This window comes from Moschus berezovskii, chromosome 1, assembly GCF_049115385.1.
Source record: "Moschus berezovskii isolate FMDL1 chromosome 1, NW_MosBer_1.0, whole genome shotgun sequence".
Taxonomy (NCBI): Eukaryota; Metazoa; Chordata; class Mammalia; order Artiodactyla; family Moschidae; genus Moschus; species Moschus berezovskii.
Genome location: NC_142460.1, coordinates 140,311,540 through 140,332,832, shown reverse-complemented (window position 1 = coordinate 140,332,832; position 21,293 = coordinate 140,311,540). Strand labels below are relative to the sequence as shown.

Genomic DNA, 21,293 nt, shown 5'->3' with positions numbered 1-21,293 from the left:
CTTGGACAGCAAGGAGATCCAACCAGTCCATCCTAAAGGAAATCAGCCCTGAATATTCATTGGAAGGACTGATGCTGAAGCTGAAACTCCAATACTTTGGCCACCTGATGTGAAGAACTGACTCATTTGAAAGACCTTGATGCTGGGAAAGATTGAAGGCAGGAGGAGAAGGGGATGACAGAGGATGAGATGGCTGGATGGTATCACCGAATCAGTGGACGTGAGTTTGAATAAACTGTGGGAGTTGATGATGGACAGGGAGGCCAGGCGTGCTATAGCCCATGGAGTTGCAAGGAGTTGGACGTGACTGAGTGACTGAACTGAACTGTGCTGAGGCCTTTTATCATCAAGAATGTTTCACAAGACTGAGCAGAGAGCAGTGCATGTAGTAAGTCCCTGGTAGAGTGATTTTTTCCCCCCTTGTGTTCAAAGAATTGCCCCAAGTCTTCACTGCCCATCAAAGACCCAAATCCAGAACGCCACACTGAATATGAGAAGGTGGGGCACTACAATTAATAACCCGTTCCTTGAACCACTTGGGGCAGGTGAAGCAGCAGTAACTGCAGAAGAAGTAGGAGTGCTGTTCCCAGGAGGAGAGAATGGTGGGAGGGCCGAGCTTGCACTTTGTCTGAGGTTTGAGAACTTCCTTTCTTGCAAGGATTTGAGCTTTGCTAGTAGTCGTGTACCTGTGACTTCCCCTTTCCTGTGTTCCATTGCAAGCCTGTCTTATCTGCCTTTCCTATTTATACATCTTGACTTAGATATTGAAATATTACTCTTTTCTGCAGAAAAATAAAAACAAAGCAAACATCACAAAAGTTCCGCTAATTCCACTGCTGAAAGCAGATTCACTGACCTCTGAATCATCTGTGTGGATCTTTCTCTTACTGTCAGGTCGCCTGGTTTTCTCTGATTTGATCCATTAGGTGCCTCTTTCAAACTTTGGAGGGAAAGTTTGTCAATTTTGGGAGCTTGGAGGGGGAGTGTCTTTGTATCATGGTTCATGGTTGTCTGGAAGACTCAAATATTTTTACTTTAAGATAATTTCCTTGGGCTGAATTCTTGAGATTGACTGATTGCAGCAAATAATATGAACATTTTAAAGACTCTTGTTTTATAGTAGAAATTTAGTCCAAAAAGAAAATAACCAGTTTTTATTCGTACAAAGTAATACATGAGACTGTTTATATCTGATGCCTAGAAGGCCTGGTGGCAGTACATATTTATTGATGAAGTAGTAAGTAAATGAATTAATGAGGCTACTACCTATTTTGGGCAGAAGCATGGTGGCTGGGGCTGGATGGGAATACGAGACCACCTGACCTGCCTCTTGAGAAACCTGTATGCAGGTCAGGAAGCAACAGTTAGAACTGGACATGGAACAACAGACTGGTTCCAGATAGGAAAAGGAGTATGTCAAGGCTGTATATTGTCACCCTGCTTATTTAACTTCTATGCAGAGTACATCATGAGAAACGCTGGGCTAGAAGAAGCACAAGCTGGAATCAAGATTGCTGGGAGAAATATCAGTAACCTCAGATATGCAGATGACACCACCCTTATGGCAGAAAGTGAAGAGGAACTAAAAAGCCTCTTGATGAAAGAGGAGAGTGAAAAAGTTGACTTAAAGCTCAACATTCAGAAAACTAAGATCATGGCATCTGGTCCCATCACTTCATGGGAAATAGATGGATAAACAGTGGAAATAGTGTCAGACTTTATTTTTCTGGGCTCCAAAATCACTGCAGATGGTGATTGCAGCCATGAAATTAAAAGACGCCTACTCCTTGTAAGGAAAGTTATGACCAACCTAGATAGCATATTAAAAAGCAGAGACATTACTTTGCCAACAAAGGTCCATCTAGTCAAGGCTATGGTTTTTCCAGTGGTTATGTTTGAATGTGAGAGTTGGACTGTGAAGAAAGCCAATCGCTGAAGAATTTATGCTTTTGAACTGTGGTGCTGGAGAAGACTCTTGAGAGTCCATTGGACTGCAAGGAGATCCAACCAGTCCATGCTAACGGATACCAGTCCTGGGTGTTCATTGGAAGGACTGATGCTGAGGCTGAAACTCCAAAACTTTGGCCACTTCATGCGAAGAGTTGACTCATTGGAAAAGACTCTTATACTGGGAGGGATTGGGGGCAGGAGGGGAAGGGGATGACAGAGGATGAGATGGCTGGATGGCATCACCGACTCGATGCACATGAATTTGGGTGAACCCCGGGAGTTGGTGATGGACAGGGAGGCCTGGCGTGCTGCGATTCATGGGGTCACAAAGAGTTGGACATGACAGAGAGACTGAATTGAACTACCTATTTTGTGGTACTCTTTGGTGAGTTATCATTAAACTCTTTTTCTTAGGTTTTTAATCTTGTTTATTGTAGCCTTCCTATAATTGCCATTTAATCAGCAGTCCTCTGCCCCTGTAATTCTTTGAAGCTCCACATTACTTTTTTTTTTTTTAAAAATTGACTTATAGTTGCTTTACAATTGAGTGTTTCTACTGTACAGCAAAATGAATATCTATACCCCACTTTTTGGGTGTCCATCCCATTTCAATCAGCACAGAACATTACTTTGCATAGCTTTCTCTGTGCTTTGAGTGGATTCTCATTAGTTGATCTATTTTCTACATAGTATCAGTACTATATGTACAAGTCAGTGCTAGCCTCTCAATTCATCCAGTCCCCTTGGTGTGCATATGTTTTTTCTCTATGTTTGTGTCTCTATTTCTGCTTTGCAAATAAAATCATCCAGAGAAAAACATAATTAGAAAAAATACGCACCCCAGTGTTCAACACTACTTGCTGCTGCTGTAACAAGTTATCAGAAGTTTAGTGGCTTAAAACAGCAGAAACTTACCTTTTTATGGTTCTGGGGGGTTATGATCTTGAAAGAAAGTGTTAGTAGCTCAGTCATGTCCGACTCTTCTTGACACTATGGACTCTACACTCCATGGAATTCTCCAGGCCAGAATACTGGAGTGGGTAGCCTTTCCCTTCTCCAGGGGATCTTCCCAACCCAGGTCTCTTGCATTGCAGGTGGGTTCTTTACCAGCTGAGCCACAAGGGAAGCTCGATTATGATCTTACTGGGCTCTAATCAAGGGGTTCGCTGTCCTCTGTTCCTTATACGGGCTCTTGGGACGAAATCGTTTCCTTCTGTTTTCCAGTCTCTAGAGATCATTAGCATTCCTTAGCTGTGTCACCTCGCCCCATCTGCAGAATCAAAGTGGCCCCTTCACATCTCTCCCTGCCTCTGAGTCCTGTTTCCGTTGTTGTGTGTCTAACTCTGACTCTCCTGCTTTTCCCCTTTCCTTTAGAAGCTCCTCTGTGATTAACTTGGGCCCGCCCACATCTGGGGGAATCCCCGCTTCCTAGGATCTTATCTCAATTACAGCTATTACACAATCTCCTTTTTTCATTTACAGTAACATACTCACACATCCTGAGCTTAGGACATGCACATCTTTAGGGTGGGGGATTATTCTGCTTACTATATACTTATTTCTCCTTTTGTTCTTCTCAGTTTTTTAAATTCCATTTTTTTCCTTCTCTCTCTCTTTTTTTGGCTTGCCACTTGACTTATGGAATTCTAGTTCCCCAGCCAGGGACTGATTCTGAAACTGGGTCCCAGCAATGAAAGCACAGAGTCCTAACCCCTGGGCCCCCTCTGTTCATCTCGGTTTTGAAATTTAACTCATTCCTCAAGCCTTTTCTTGAAAACCATTTTCTGAAACAACTAATGATTTCCTTCTGTCTTCTCTCTCTGCTCCTGTTAAATGTTTTTGGCTTTCTGAGATGATTTTTTATTTTCTTTTTTTAATACATCCAAATTATTTATAGACGTGTATGACTGTCCTGCTTACGTGCCATATCATTGAACACAGGTTTAGTTCTTATCTTGAGCTGCTAAATTACGTCAAATTTTTGCCTTGAAGTTATTTTGTTTTGGAATTTCAGTTGAGCTATTTCAAATCCTGAAAGAGGATGCTGTGAAAGTGCTGCACTCAATATGCCAGCAAATTTGGAAAACTCAGCAGTGGCCACAGGACTGGAAAAGGTCAGGTTCATTCCAATCCCAAAGAAAGGCAATGCCAAAGAATGCTCAAACTACCACACAGTTGTACTCATCTCACATGCTAGTAAAGTCATGCTCAAAATTCTCCATGCCAGGCTTCATCAATATGTGAACCGTGAACTTCCAGATGATCAAGCTGGTTTTAGGAAAGGCAGAGGCACCAGAGATCAAATTGCCAACATCTGCTGGATCATGGAGAAAGCAAGAGAGTTCCAGAAAAACATCTATTTCTGCTTCATTGACTATGCCAAAGCCTTTGTGGATCACAAGAAACTGTGGAAAATTCTGAAAGAGATGGGAATCCCAGACCACCTGACCTGCCTCTTGAGAAACCTGTATGCAGGTCAGGAAGCAACAGTTAAACTGGACATGGAACAACAGACTGGTTCCAAATAGGAAAAGGAGTACGTCAAGGTTGTATATTGTCACCCTGCTTATTTAACTCTATGCAGAGTACATCATGAGGAACGCTGGGCTGGAAGAAGCACAAGCTGGAATCAAGATTGCCGGGAGAAATATCAATAACCTCAGATATGCAGATGACACCACCCTTATGGCAGAAAGTGAAGAGGAACTCAAAGGCCTCTTGATGAAAGTGAAAGAGGAGAGTGAAAAGGTTGGCTTGAAGCTCAACATTCAGAAAACGAAGATCATGGCATCTGGTCCCATCACTTCATGGGAAATAGATGGGGAAACAGTGGAAACAGTGTCAGACTTTGTTTTTTTGGGCTCCAAAATCACTGCAGATGCTGATTGCAGCCATGAAATTAAAAGACGCTTACTCCTTGTAAGGAAAGTTATGACCAACCTAGATAATATATTAAAAAGCAGAGACATTACTTTGCCAACCAAGGTCCGTCTAGTCAAGGCTATGGTTTTTCCCGTGGCCATGTATGGATGTGAGAGTTGGACTGTGAAGAAAACTGATCGCCGAAGAATTGATGCTTTTGAACTGTGGTGCTGGAGAAGACTCTTGAGAGTCCCTTGGACTGCAAGGAGATCTAACCAGTCCATTCTAAAGGAGATCAATCCTGGGTGTTCATTGTAAGGACTGATGCTAAAGCTGAAACTCCAATACTTTGGCCACCTCCTGAGACGAGTTGACTCACTGGAAAAGACTCTGATGCTGGGAGGGATTGGGGGTAGGAGGAGACGGGGACGACAGAGAATGAGGTGGCTGGATGGCATCACCGACTCGATGGACATGAGTTTGAGTGAACTCCGGGAGTTGGTGATGGATAGGGAGGCCTGGCATGTGTGATTCATGGGGTTGCAAAGAGTTGGACACAACTGAGCGACTGAACTTAACTATTTTGTTTTAAAATAATAATTATTAAATTTCATTTTACTTATTGTTTTAAAGAAGAAGTGATTCATATTTTTAGACATTTGTTTACAGGATAAGAATGCATTTCAGCTTCCCATATTTGAAGTCATGATGTCCTATTGACAGTTACTCAAACTAACTTGTAATATAGCATCTGGCAGGCAAATTGAAGCCATCCTCTAATAATTTTCTAAAAATTCTTTAGAGCAGAGCATTAGCTGGGGCTGGGAGTGATGGGTATCTGTATCTGGGTATCTGTCTGTATGCCTGTTGAACATGTCTGATGGGGTGTACCCTGGGGCTGGTGTTCAGAGTCAAATAAGCAGGAGCTCCTCCTTATTTTTGATAAGCAGCAGAATCTAGAAAAGATGTCTTGCTAAAACCACTTAAAATGTAAATCAAAATTTTCTGTAAATATGGGGGTAGGAGGATGTTTGAATGGGAAGTTACCTTGGAAAGTCATGCTAAATTTTAAAAATTCATGTTATAACAGTTTCTCAACAGTAAAGAACAAAATGCTTTATGACTCAAATGTATAAATATATATGTAATTATTCATATTGCAGAGATAATTTGCTTTCTCTGCAGGTTGGTACAGTATCATCTGATTTTCCCATATGATCTTCTTCTAAGTCATTAAACTTTTTTAATATCTTACTGTTTCTGTTAAAATTGGCACCTACTGAGCCTACCTCTTACTCCTCCACTCTAACATCTAAGGAAAGAGTGGCACCATTTTGCAGGCTGTTTGATATTCAGAAAGGAGTGGACTTTTTGGAGTCTGGCCAGTGTTGGGAAATAGTTATTGGTGAAATAGATTTTGAGATGTATAACTTTTTATGGGCACAAATTGAGTAAAATTTTATATTTTAAAGCTCATCTTTTAGTAGCATTTCTCCCTGATTTTCTTAATTCCTAATGATTACGTTTTGAGGCCACAAGCTGCAGTGAGTAGACTGCAGACCTGTTTCTTCATGTTTGTATCTTGGTGGCTATAAACTAGCATAGATGGATGCTCATCACCTATGAGGGGCTTCCCTGGTAGCTCAGCTGGTAAAAAATCCGCCTGCAAGGCAGGAGACCTGGGTTCAGTTCCTGGGTTGAGAAGATCCACTGGAGAAGGGGTAGGCTACCCACTGTAGTATTCTTGGGCTTCCCTTGTGGCTCAGCTGGTAAAGAATCTGCCTGCAGTGCAGGAGACCTGGGTTCAGTTGCCCATGTGATGTGGAAGTGCAGGTGCCTACACTCGGTCACTTTCCTCCCCCACCTCTGAGCAGTTTGCTGCTTTACAGTGAGTTCCCTTTTCTGCTTTTCTCTCTGGAGGGTAAACTTTTTGAGAACAAGGGCCAGATCTTTAAAATTTTGGTTTCCTCAAAGACTCGCATATCCTGGGTGCTTAGTAAGTGTTCTTGGAAATGAATTCTCTTTTTCTTAAAAATGATTTTCTAGCATATTTCTGCCCCAAACCAGTGGTCAGTTTCTATATGTGTTAAAAAGAAGTCTTTTCCTTTATAGTTTCTTTTCTGTGCATTTCCAGGTCAAGCAGAGCTTGTGCTTAAGTTGAGTGAGTCAGTTATTCTTTGGTAGCACATTTTCATTTTGTTTGAAGCAGAGGGAAAATAAAATGTAGATGTAGACATGTAAATGTAGACATGCACATTGCTGACGAATTTATTTAAGACTGTTGGCTTTGTTTTTAAAGTAAGTTCTTCTGTTCTCTTTAATATTATAAAGCTAAGCATGCACTGCATTACTGCATTGATATTTATATTTTTGCTTTTCCTGGGATTAGATTGAATCCAGGAAAGCATTCCTCCCAATTTGCTTTCTTTTTAAAAATGTTATGTTCAGTCTTTATACTTTGTAATTGAAATATTTCTCTTGTTTTACATTAAAAGATTCAGAGTTTTTTTTGAGATATCTGCCCTAGATAATTTAACATTTCTTTGTTTTAAGATAAAGAATTTGACTGAGTGTAGGATAGGAAGAGTAAAAATCTTGGAATAAGCTGATTTTCGTGGTCTGAATTGTCTGCTGGTATCTAAAAGCTGATTAGGGATTCTTCAGTTCAGTTCAGTCGCTCAGTCGTATCCGACTCTTTGCGACCCCGTGAACCACAGCATGCCTGGCCTCCCTGTCCCTCACTAACTCCCGGAGTTCACTCAATTTCATGTCCAGAGAGTCGGTGATGCCATCTAGCCATCTGATTCTCTGTCGTCCCCTTCTCCTCCCGCCCCCAGTCCTTCCCAGCATCAGAGTCTTTTCCAGTGAGTCAACTCGTCGCATGAGGTGGCCAAAGTATTGCAGTTTCAGCTTTAGCATCAGTCCTTCCAATGAACACCCAGGATTGATCTCCTTTAGAATGGACTGGTTGGATCTCCTTGCAGTCCAAGGGACTCTCAAGAGTCTTCTCCAGCACCACAGTTCAAAAGCATCAATTTTTCGGCGATCAGCTTTCTTCACAGTCCAACTCTCACATCCATACATGACCACGGGAAAAACCATAGCCTTGACTAGACGGACCTTTGTTGGCAAAGTAATGTCTCTGCTTTTTAATATACTATCTAGGTTGGTCATAACTTTCCTTCCAAGGAGCAAGCGTCTTTTAATATCATGGGATTATTCTTGAATGTCTTGTCAGAGTCCACAAACCATCTGAAATGTGCTAAAGTATATGTGTGTATGTGTATGTTTTTCTTGGGCCTGTGCTCATAGCTGTCATAGTCTTAATTGAGCTTATGAATTCTGAAAAGTTAAGAACTTCTCACATAGCGTATAAATGCTAGTGCTGTGAGTGTCTGGCCCTTTTGGCGTAGTGTTTATGCAACTGGATGAATGTTAAAAACATGCAGTTGATGTTCTGTGTCTAGAGGCATAGATCCTCTGCAAGGAAGGTGAGATTGCACAGAAGGACAATCCCCCTTCTTACTGTAAACCGCCCCGCCTGCCCCCATAACTGTTACTTGGATCCCTGTGACCGTTCTCTGACTCTTCTCGTCCGCAGTGTGCGGTCTGCTGTGTAGGCCACGGCAGTTACAGCTGTGGTTCTGGGGGCACTGCTGAGCCCTCCGCAGATCTGCGCTCCCGTCTTCTGTTAATTGGGTCTGCTCGCATCTCTCGCTCCTTTCCGTGTCTGGGTGTCACTCTTCACGCTGTTGTTTCTCAGGCAGCAGGTTTTGATTAGCATCCCAGTCTCCCCTCCAGTTTGTTCCTTGCAGTTCCTCCTCGGACTGGGCGACTCGCTAGCCTGGCTTGCTGGGATTATGTGTTGATTGAGGCTGTGAGTAAGGGCCCGAGGGGGGTCAGCAGTGGAGTGAAGCTGGTACTTGGACTTTGTACCAGCTGTTCTTTTTTTTTTTTTTGAGGTTTATATTTATTTGGTTGGTTGGTTTTATTATTATTATTTCCATTTTTTATTTATTTTAGTTGGAGGCTAATTACTTTAAAGTATTGTAGTGGTTTTTGCTATACATTGATATGAATCAGCCATGGGTTTACATGTGTTCTTAATATTCAGTAGTCGATGTCCCTTTCTGCTTCCTTTGAATTCTGGAGGCTTGATGGGTCGGGGTTATGATCTGTGCAAGTGAAGGCATATACAGGGAAACTCTAATTCACTTGGAATTATCACAGACTCAGCTGTTCTAAGTGATTTCAGTTCTTGTGACTAAAGTTTTACTCTTTATACCTCAATTGGAATAGATCTGGGAACACTTTCTGAAATGACTGTAATAAGATAGAAGAAAGCTTCAGCAGTTTAAATATTCTGCGGTTTGCATCCTACGTCTCATTCATCAGGTGAATATTTCGTGTGACATGGCTGGTAACCATTTCTCTTGGTCCTTAGGTTGCGCCTAATGATGAAGCTGTGGTGACACTGCTGTGTGAATGGGCTGTGAGCTGTAAACGGTCAGGCAAGCACAGGGCGATGGCTGTGGCAAAACTCCTGGAGAAGAGACAAGCGGAAATCGAGGCAGAGGTAGACTTGACTTTCTACTTGTTAATAATACTGCTTTGAATGGGATTCTGTTTCTTACTTTCACTGTGCTTTTTTTATTTTTCTTTTTAAAAGAGAAAGGAAGAAGGTACAAATTCACATAAGGACTTCATAGCATGACCCCTCTAAATTGATGAAGCCCATAATTTATAATCTGGACTAATTTAAAAGAAAACTTCAAAATCTGACTTAGAATGGAAATCTCCCTCTGTGAGGTTAAGACGTGCACACGTACATACATGTCTGTGCGTTTGGTGTTATATACCTTTTATGTATATATGCACATGTGTGTTTAATGAATATGGAAATACTTTCTTGAGGACATTGTGACTGTGAGATTACAGATGCCAATTTGTGTTCATTTTGGAGACTGTGTTCTGGCCCCAGACAGAGCAGTTAAAGCCTCTGGAGTTGATTAGAAAGGAGCCAACAAAGCTAACGTCGTCAGCACAGCTTTGTTGAAGGAGAGCGTCAAAATAAGCCTTCCTTTCTAGGGGTGGAGAAGGTGTGTGCGTGTTCTCACCAGGCTGTCACCTCTCACCTGGATAACTGTGGGGTCTCCTGCCTCCTCTCTCTGTCTCCTCCCCCTCCCTCCCCACCACCCTCCACACAGCCGCCAGAGCTGACTGTTCACCATGGAAACGGATCATACTGTCCTTTTTCTAAAACACCTGGTGGCTCCTTCTCAAGACCCACAGAGCCTCACCTGAGCCACCCACTGCCCCTCCCACCTCGTTGCCCCTCCCTCAGGTCACCCGCAGCTCCGGCCGCCCTGGTCTCCTGTCCATACCACACACATGTTCCTCTTGGGGCCTCTGCGCTGGTTGTCGCCTCTGGTGACACGTTCTGTTCCCCCTTTTACACGGCCGTTCCCGTTTTAGGAGGTGTCACTTCCTTGTCTAGCATTCCTGGCTCAATGTGTGTCAGCTCCTCAGGAGGCTCCTTCACCACCTTGTCTACACTTAATGGCACCCACTCGGCCTGTCTTTTTCAGGCCGTTCTGGTTTACTTTCCTCATTGCCTTCTTTTTAATGCCTGTGAGTGTAAGCTTGACAACAGGGGCTTTGCTCACCCCTTTCAGTGTTGCATTACTGATGACACACCTGCTTCATATGACAGCATTAACAAAAATGAAATAGGAAGAATATTTTCATAAACATCTCCTTTTTTTGGAAAGCACCTTTCACCAAATACAGAGGGTCATGTTGTTGAAATTGGGGCTTAAAGATATTGACGCTAAGGTGTGAACCACATAGACCCTTTTATAATGGCCAAATTAAGAAAAGCGTTTCATTGCTTTTTTTTCTACATATTTATGAATGGACTATATTCTAAAGAGAAGTGCAGTGGTTAAACTTTAGCAACTGAAGTTGATTCCTCAAATTTCATTGCTCCTACTGGATAATTTTTATTGTGTCTTCCCTTCCCTCTTTGTGTGTCCCAGAATACACACACACACAGAGTCATATTCAGAAGAGGGTCACACATAGATGACTATAATTTTAATAGGTATAAATGTGTCCATCTCTAAAAATGTATTCTTTTAGAGATGTTTAAGATAATTGATTTCTATTAAATACCATATTCAAAATTTGACCCTTATAAAGAGGATGGATTGAAGAAATCATATCTAATATAATATTGTTTTAATGATAAAATGGATAATGAAAATGGGAAGGAACAAAGGGATAGCAAAAGAATAGAAAATGAGGTTCTGATTGCTTCTAAACTGTTCCTTTGCTGGTCTTCTAGTAAGTTCTGACCTTAAGAATGTAGAAGTTAAACAGCTTCTCTAGATGTGTTTCCTGAACTGTGGAGATTCCAGGAGGTTCTGAGAGAGCTAATTGGTGAAGTGTGATGAGGGAAAGAATTTTGTTAGAGGAACATTTTGACACATTACTTCCCAATATACTCATAAATTCACCACCTGGCAAAAATAAACACAGAACAATCAAACTCAATGATACATGCCCAGATATTTCTCGGAGGGCATACCGTTAAAATGAACTACTGAAAAATGAAGACAGCCTCAATTTATATTTTGGTGGTTTTGCACAGGAGTAATGAGTAGTTTATTGTATTGTGCTGTATTACGCACTCAGTGGTTATTTATACCATGCTGTGTAGCGTTTATAATTCACACGATTAATGTTTTTCACCGGAGTTCTTTGAAATTGTTTGAGTTATTTTGGGGCAGTTGCTTCCCTGATTGTTCTCTGATTGTTCAGTTAGTAAAGAATCTGTCTACAGTGCAGGAGACCTGGGTTGGAAAGATCCCCTGGAGAAGGGAAAGGATACCCACTCTAGTATTCTGGCCTGGAGAATTCCATGGACTGTATAGTCCATGGATGGAGTCTCGAAGAATTGGACACGACTAAGCAGCTTTTCACTTCATTTCACTTTCTGTTAACTTTCAGAAATTATATTCCCTTATGATGCATGGTCCTCAAATAAGTATAGAGATCTCAGTTTTGCATGTTTTATCCAAGAATGTAAATGTTAATGAAAAACCAACACATTTCTTGACCCATTGTGACTATACTTGTTTTCAATAATTAACTTTGCTTGTTTGTTTTTAATCTCAGAGATGTGGTGAATCAGAAGTCTTAGATGAGAAGGAGTCCATTTCCTCAGCCTCCCTCGCTGGATCTAGTTTACCTGTTTTCCAGAATGTTCTTCTAAGGTTTTTAGATACACAGGCCCCCTCGTTGTGTAAGTAAAGATCTTTGCTTCTAGATCTTAAACAAGGAGGTTGACGTTTTTTGGGAACTCTTTTTTTTTTCTCCCTTATCTGTAATCTTATCGATGTACTTTGCACTGAATATGCTGCATATTTTACCGAACAAAATTTTGTAGCCTATTTTCAGTGGTACTTTTATGATAATCTTCAAAGACTTGAACATTTCTGGAGTTTTAATCGTTAAAACAATAGGTCAGTTTATTCTCGTATTTGATGGATTAATTTTCCCTTTCTAGATCTTTCTTACCATAAGAGTGGCATTAGTCCTGTGATGCTCACTACATTTGTGATTATGAACTTCTCTACTTTCTCTGTTTTCTAAGTTTCTGATTTTTCTAACTTCTAATGTTAAAAGGGGACAAAGATAAAACAAAGGTACCTTGTAAGCAGGTTTCTGATAGAAGGAAATAATTTGTGAAGATGGTTGACTGCTTGTCTGTGCTCTCTTAGTTGTTCAAGTTCCATCATGTTCTTTGTGTGTCTTAATTATTCCATTGCTGGTGGGGAGGAGGGTGGGAATGGGGAATAAACAACCACCAAGTGGGTTTATACTGTGGGTGGAAACTTAAAAAAAATCATTTGTGTAAGCTCAGTTGGCTTATTCTGAGATTTTCATATGATGAAGTACAGCAGGGAGTATCTTATCTTCAGTTCAGTTCAGTCGCTCAGTCGTGTCCGACTCTGAGACCCCATGAACCGAAGCACTCAAGGCCTCCCTGTCCATCACCAACTCCCAGAGTCCACCCAAACCCATGCCCGTTGTGTCGGTGATGCCATCCAGCCGTCTCATCCTCTGTCGTCCCCTTCTCCTCCTGCGCTCAATCTTTCCCAGCATCAGGGTCTTTTCAGAGGAGTCAGTTCTTTGCATCAGGTGGCCAAAGTATTGGAGTTTCAGTTTCAACGTCAGTCTTTCCAATGAACACCCAGGACTGATCTCTTTTAGAATGGACTGGTTGGATCTCCTTGCAGTCCAAGGGACTCTCAAGAGTCTTCTCCAGCACCACAATTCAAAAGCATCAATTCTTCTGCACTCAGCTTTCTTGATAGTCCATCTCTCACATCCATACACGACTACAGATGATGGAACAACAGAAAAATGGCAAAAAGTGACGGGAAAGGGAGAAAAAGTGTGGGAGGTAGAAAAGGAAAGTATCTATGGAGAAGAGAGAGGGAAAGCAGTAAGAAGTAGTCCTGCTTTGATTCCTCTGAGGAGGACCTCATTTTCAGTTGAGTGACGCCTGGGGGTGAGGTTTTTTTTAGGTTCTTGGTGGCTATCCTAGGGTAAAGGAGAACAAGAACCTCAGCCACACTGGTAATTGGAATGTAGGAAGCACTGAGGAAGCCCCGATAAAGATAAGAGAGATTCTGGAGAGGAGAAAAACGTGTTGTCAGGAATGGCAGTTGGCAGTTGGATGTACCTTGTGTCCTGGGGGAGACAGACACTTGGTCTTTGCTTCCCTCATCCCATCCGCATTCCTGGTCTTTCTTTGGGAAAAAGTTCTTCCTCCTGTGCCTGGCTTGCTCTGGATCCTGTTTATTGCTCTATCAGGGAAAGCTCTTCTGCTTCTCTGAAGAGTTTACTCTCGCCATTGAGGTGGCAAGAACAAACATACAGGCTTAAGATTTAGGGCACTGAGTTTCGTGTTCCCTGGGTCCATCTGTCATCTTTCTCAGTGTTTGAGTGTGATGGTACCAGAGCCTGAGCCTTGTAGGTTTAATGGTAGCCTTCATAGTTTGATCATTTTTAACCTTATCTCAAAAGTACAGATACACAGTTTGAGAGTGTTCAGTTCAGTCGCTCAGTCGTGTCTGACTCTTTGCAACCCCATGAATCACAGCACGCCAGGCCTCCCTGTCCATCACCAACCCCCGGAGTTCAGTCAAACTCATGTCCATCGAGTCGGTGATGCCATCCAGCCATCTCATTCTCTGTCATCCCCTTCTCCTCCCGCCCCCAATCCTTCCTAGCATCAGAGTCCTGTGAGTCAACTCATCGCATGAGGTGACCAAAGTATTGCAGTTTCAGCTTTAGCATCAGTCCTTCCAACGAACTCCTTTAGAATGGACTGATCTCCTTTAGAATGGACTGGTTGGATCTCCTTGCAGTCCAAGGGACTCTCAAGAGTCTTCTCCAGCACCACAGTTCAAAAGCATCGATTCTTCGGCACTCAGCTTTCTTCACAGTCCAACTCTCACATCCATACATGACCGTGGGAAAAACCATAGCCTTGACTAGACGGACCTTTGTTGGCAAAGTAATGTCTCTGCTTTTTAATATACTATCTAGGTTGGTCATAACTTTCCTTCCAAGGAGTAAGCGTCTTTTAATTTCATGGCTGCAGTCAGCATCCGCAGTGATTTTGGAGCCCAAAAAAATAAAGCCTGACACTGTTTCCACTGTTTTCCCATCTATTTCTCATGAAGTGATGGGACCAGATGCCATGATCTTCGTTTTCTGAATGTTGAGCTTCAAGCCAACCTTTTCACTCTCCTCTTTCACTTTCCTCAAGAGGCTTTTGAATTCCTCTTCACTTTCTGCCATAAGGGTGGTGTCATCTGCGTATCTGAGGTTATTGATATTTCTCCCAGCAATCTTGATTCCAGCTTGTGCGTCTTCCAGCCCAGCGTTCCTCATGATGTACTCTGGATAGAAGTTAAATAAGCAGGGTGACAATATACAGCCTTGACGCACTCCTTTTCCTATTTGGAACCAGTCTGTTGTTCCATGTACAGTTCTGACTGTTGCTTCCTGACCTGCATACAGGTTTCTCAAGAGGCAGGTCAGGTGGTCTGGTATTCCCATCTCTTTCAGAATGTTCCACAGTTTATTGTGATCCATACAGTCAAGGAGTGTAGTTGCAGTATTAAAAGTCAAAAATTAAATAGCTTACTTATGAATTTTAAAAGATGGCAGAGCTTCATATTGGGGCCCTTTTTATTGCATTGTTCCTTTTCCTTTTCAGTGGATTCCACTCACTAGCTTTTTTCAAATACCCTCTCAATTATGGTTCTGCTGTGAATTCTTCTTTGAAGAAGTACACCACTCCTACCCCCACCACCCGCCTTCCCCCAGTATACAGACACTCAAAGTAGAACAGACAGTTATGAATCATGAATCATAACAGTTATAAAAGTAAAATCAGAGGAGAGTAATCTAGCCCTGCTCTTTTTTCCCCTTAGTGAAATTTTGTGTGTTTACACGATTACTTAAATGGCCATTCATTTGCCAGGGACCACTACCTTTAATTTTGAGACGGTGCTTAGAACACTGGATACTGTTTTGCAGTTACAGTGGGAACAGAAATGGTATACTGGTGAAAGCTAGAACCATGTAGCAAATTTTCCAATAAATCCTTTATTTTACAAAAAAGAAAAGAGGAAAAGTAGGGATAATTTTAAGCCTTAGTTGTTGTCTTTATTCTTTTTCCCCCCTCCAGTCAAAGAAACTGAATTCTTGATTGACTTTGCTTCCTCACAGCGGATCCGAACAGCGAATGTGAGAAGGTGGAGTTTGTGAACCTGGTGCTGCTCTTCTGTGAGTTCATCCGGCATGACGTCTTCTCCCACGACGCCTACATGTGTACCCTCATCTCTCGGGGAGACCTGTCTGTCACCGCCTCCACGCGACCGCGGTCGCCTGCAGGAGAAAACACAGATGAGCACTATCCAAAGGACCACGACATGAAAATGGAGGTACGGTCCTGGGAGAGGGCCACCCCTTGCATCTGAACTGTGCTGGGAATCACTTTCAGAAGGATTGCATGCTGGTGGAAGGGTGGTGGCTTTTCAGTTGTAGTCTCTTATTTCAAAGCTCATTTATCACTGCTTCTCACTGATGCAAAAAATGTGGACTTTATATCTTCTAGAATTTTCTTTTGGGTATGCTAAAACTGAAAAGATTCGATAGGCCATCACATTTTTCACTGAATCGGAATTGTGTGCTTCCAGTTTTATGTATTTCTAATATCCAGTTTTACTTTAATGTTTAGCCTCAAATTTGGACTTGTTTTGGCCCTGACGTCATGACTGTTTTTATTCTAAGTAGCATCTTTCCCCCAATGTCTCATTACTTATATCGGTCTTTTTATACTTATATTGCTCTTTTATACGTATGTTTTAGTCGTGACACATCATATTTTCATTTCATTTAATTGCAAATTTAATCTATCTTTCAAATATAGAATTGCTCTTTTCAGCAAATTACTTTATGCTGTGAGTATGACTTTATCATTTTCTGCCAATTTTCTGATATTTTGGACATTGTTCCAGATACTTATGGGACTTTTCAATGCCAAAACATGAAGTTGGTGATGGGAAACCATAGAAAATTGTTAGAGATTATGATAGTTTCTGAAAAATAAAGCCTCATATTGGTCCTGTGAGAGTTTCAGCATATGCTGTTATGATATTTTATAATAATGGCTATCTTTGTAATTTAAAAACATGCCTTTAGAATTGCATACTTGAATTTATAGTTTATACTCTTAAAGATTTTTGGAAATTACTTGTTTAATATGAATACTTTTGTTTCTAAATTTGTCAACAGTAAAAAAGTTTGAGTAAAACATAAAATTAGTTTACTTGTTTATGCTTTTTCTATGTTTCTCTCTCTTTCTTTTTTGTTTCCTGTTTTTGGACATCAAGTTATCTTGTATGTTAAATATACTCTTAGATTTTTCTTACTAAGGTGAGTTGGTGAGCATGTGACTGGGAATAGCTCCAAGAAGGAAATTATGGTCAGTTTGTCTTTTAATCAGGAAGTTTGTGTAATTTTTTCTTGAAATAGCACGGAAGTTAAATCTTCTTTATCATGAGGATGAAGAACGTAACTTTGTAAAGCAGTGTGTATCTTAACTTCCTTTTCTTCTATTGAGGGGAAAAGAGACATAAGATGACTTAATGTCACTGTCATGTTTTAGCTTCAGCTTCTTAATGAACTACGAAATTTACAATGTGACTTTCTTTCTCTGGCAATTATCAGGAACAGACTATTATGGCGCATATGGGCATTGACTCAGGAACTACTAATATTTTTGATGAAGTAGACAAGAATGACTTTAAAACTGACTTTGGTTCGGAATTTCCAGTAGGTTCAACCTTCAAATTCTTATTGACCATGAACCCCTCCTCCCTCCACCTCTGTCCCCAACTGTCTCCTCCTTCTGCCCCTTGCCTTGTGTATTGGCATGACCCCTGTGCTTGTGATGTAAATGTCTTTCTCTGGAACGAATTCCACCCCAGGCCACAGTTCATCATCTCACGCAGGTGTCTCAGTTCATCGTCAGTTTTGGCTGCATTGCCTCCTCCTGTAAATTAAAACACTCTCGTCCTCCTGGTTGACCGTGACTCCTTTGTTTAGAGATCATTATCTCTCAGGAATCCATGAATATCATTTCATCAGGACAGGCCATGTTGATTTGCTGGATGTGTGTTTAACTTGTAAATAACAGCTTTCCTGGCTCTGGACTTGTACATTCTTCTACTTTATCTCGGTTTAATTACAGCGTGTTCTTCCTCAGGGATCTCAGTGTGCAGCTAACTCTTTATGAAAACACATGTTGGTTGGGGTACAGACTAAAACCTTTGTATCTGTTGTTCATGAGCTTTATAAGTGAATTATTTCTTGGTATATGTTTTTGTAGGAAATGTAGCCCTAGAGGAAGACACTTAGTTATAAGTCTGATTTTATCTCTGGTCCTCTGGGAAATGGAGCTGTGCACATTTCTTACCTATGTGTGTGGTTGCCACTTTCTCATCTTTGGAATGGGGGATGATGCTCCTGATCTGAATATGAAATTTGTGGAAATTAACACAGTTCATTATTTTGCTAATGGTTAAATAAGGAAAAGCTGTGGTATGAGTGTCTTGTGTGTTTGAAGTTGTGTGCTTTGGTTTTGCTCTTTCATTTACAGTCTCCAACATTTGTTTTACATGACTTAGATTTTTTCCCCCATGCCTGGAGAGTCCTGTGAGAATGTCAACCCTTCTCTGGGCAGAAGAATGTCAGTTAATGGTGAGAAGCTGTTGAAGAGAGAAAAACCAAGGGAGTTGATTTTTCCATCTAATTATGACCTCCTACGACACCTGCAGTATGCAACCCATTTTCCCATACCTCTGGTAAGTCGCTTGTCAGTTGGCAAGCTGATCATTTCATTGTAGGGTCTTTGATTATTCAACTGCTTGCCTGAGTACTACATATATATGAAAGAGGTGAGTTTTTTGTATTTACTACCTTCTTTTGTTTGTTATGATTCTTACCATGTAGCTTATGTGCTTGTGTAGTCTACATTTGTGGTATCGTACTACTGACTGGCTAGGTTTAGCAAAATTTTCCATATTAGTATACTTGTACTAAGAGCGTCTCGGTCACTGCAAATGATGTCCGAATGTATTTTCCTACTTCAATTTGAAACCACTTACTAAGTAGCTTTTATGTGCACTGTATTGCGGTAGGTACTTTTGGCGTTATACAGATGAGTGAAAACTTTTGAGCACAGAAAAGATGAAAAAGATAGGGAGACAAATGTCTGTAAAATGACAAGCACCGGAATAAGTGAAATAACTTGAGTAAAAACCCAAGTGTCCATTGAAAAGTGAACCGTTTGACATTCCCAGAGCTCTTCTACTACTCTGAAAGAATAAAGATGGGAGGAGGGGAAAACATCTGGTTGAAAAATTGGCTCATGCTTCATAGAAGAGGTCATATATGTGATGGACTTGGATTTCTACCTGTCTACTTTAAGAACCGGATGTTAGCACATGGGAAATAGTTGCTGGGAAATTGAGTGTTTGAGTCATAACAAGTGATGTGCTTTATTTTGAAGGGAAACAAGATTAGTTTTCTGATATTTGTAATGAAAATTGGGCCAAAATTTATAAAAATTTCTTTTTAAATTCTTAGGTTCACTATCCTTTTTCGTGGAATTTTATTTTAACTTATTTCAGTGAGTCATTCTTTTTTTTTTTAATAGAAGACTATTATTACTACTGAGCGACTTCACTTTTCACTTTCATGCACTGGAGAAGGAAATGGCAACCCACTTCGGTGTTCTTGCCTGGAGAATCCCAGGAACGGGACCCTGGTGGGCTGCCTTCTATGGGGTCGCACAGAGTCGGACACGACTGACGTGACTTAGCAGCAGCAGCATTATTACTACTATTTTTTTTAAAAAATGTAATTGTGAGGTGCATATTATATTATTTCCTGGACACCTTTGAGGAGTTTGATCTCTAGGCTAAATTTATTTTTTGGTTAATTTTGAACATTCTCTGAAATGACTTCAGAAATCACTACACCCATATATATATATTTTTTTCTTGTTATAATTAAGAACCCCTTGTTAATTATCCTATGTCCAGGACTATATTGAAAGTAACTAAAATTGTTTCTTTTTCATCACTGATTGAATATACCAGTATTTTTCATCTGCTACCTGTGGGCATCACCCATTTTCCACATATTGGAACAACTTCACAGTGTGTTTAGGGCAGCAGAAAGAGTAGCTTGATATTTTAGAGATATATCTTGAAGAATTCATGGGTGAACTATCGTGATGTGTGATTTGTTTTAAAATAGTCAAAAAGATTCCATATTGAAGTCTAGAGTTGAGTTAATATTAATGTGCTGGTGTTAGTCCTGGTTTTGACAAATACATTATGGTACGTAAGGCTTTAGCTCTAGGGCAAACTAGATGAAGAATATATAGGAACTGTCTGCTATCTTTTTACTTTATCTGTACATTTTAAATTATCCCACAATGTGTTTTTTATAAAAAATAGGGGAAAGGAAGGAAATATGGCAGAAACTTGAAAATGGTTCAGACTGGTTGAGGGTTCTGTGCTCTTCTCTTGGGTGAGCAGTGCTTGGCAGGTCTCCCTGTGTGTGTGGGTGTGAGAGCAGGGGGCTGCGCGAGCACACGCTTCTTTCTTCTGTTATTTACGTGAATTCATGTGACCTGTGGTGACACAGCTGTTCCCAGCACTTACCAGTCCCAAGACTGTCCTCTTCCTTCGAGGAAAGAGCGTGAAGGATTCCCAGTGCCTAAGTCTCCTGATGGATTATGACATAATTCAGCTGCGATGCAAAATCATAAAAGAGCTGCTAGAAATTTGACATTATAGGATAGGACTTTTTAATAGCCTTCTATTACCAGTTGTCTAGAAGCGCTTTACTGTGAGTGTAGACCATCAGAAAAGGGGAAATAAAAGCATATGCTAGTAAAACTGTGCCATTGTGTATGCTGTAGTGAGTCTGACTAGCCTGTTATGCACATGAGGAGAATATAAGAACATGATTTAAAAATAAAAAGTTTGTTTTTTTACCGCTCCCGCCCCCATTTTGTCTCTAAAATGTAGCTCTAGTGAGTGAAGGCCAAGGAGAGATGACAAAAAGGCAACTTGACTAAAATATGCAGAAAAGTAAGCTAGTTTCATATATGCTCTTGTATGAATGATGTCTTAATCTGCTCATCAGTAAGACTATGCTCTCAGTGGGCCACCAAGTCCAGGTTCTAGTGTCTAGGCATTCAGCCAGCCTCTGCCACAGGTCATTTAGACCCTATCTGTGTCAGGCATGTGATACCGACAGGGCTTCCTGTCATTACCACTAGCCAGCTGGGGTTGGTGCAGTGCCTACCATGTTAGATGTGTAATGGGCACTTTTTTGGGTGCATTTTCTCATTTACTATTCTCCTCAGACTATACATCCTCAGAGAATGTGTAGTAAAGCTGTGGGCAGGAGTTGTCCAAGGTTCAGCTGTCAGAAAATAGTTCTCAGCACGGAGCTAAAAAATGAGCCTGGAATTCAAACTTACTTTCCTGGAACACCATTTCTTTTTCCTTCTTTCCTTTGTTTCTTTTCTTCCCTCTTTCCTTCTTTTTCTTTCTTTCTTTCTCTCTCCCTTTATTCCCTCCTATCCTTTGAGATCATTTATTTTTATTGAGGTAATGTTGGTTTATAACATTAGAGATGTTTCACATGTAAACATTTTATTCCTATTGCAGTATCCCCTACAGCATGCTCACCACCCAAAATTTAGTTTCCCTTTGTCACCAAACAGCTGATCCCCATTACGCACGTCATCTTCCTCCTCAGCCCTTCTCCTCTGGTGACCACTACTCTGTTCTCTGTGTCTACGTATTTGTTTT

General features: G+C 41.0%; 1 protein-coding gene across 1 annotated transcript in view; it reads left to right on the top strand.

Annotated features, from left to right (window-relative positions):
• Positions 1-21,293, top strand: part of MED12L (mediator complex subunit 12L) — a 378,565-nt gene that overhangs the window by 107,824 nt on the left and 249,448 nt on the right. Inside the window, exons 13-17 of the mRNA XM_088839846.1 lie at positions 9,257-9,388; positions 11,992-12,118; positions 15,625-15,839; positions 17,128-17,232; positions 18,087-18,263. Of these exons, the coding sequence (XP_088695972.1) occupies positions 9,257-9,388; positions 11,992-12,118; positions 15,625-15,839; positions 17,128-17,232; positions 18,087-18,263 (756 nt within the window). The remainder of the gene's footprint in view (positions 1-9,256; positions 9,389-11,991; positions 12,119-15,624; positions 15,840-17,127; positions 17,233-18,086; positions 18,264-21,293) is intronic.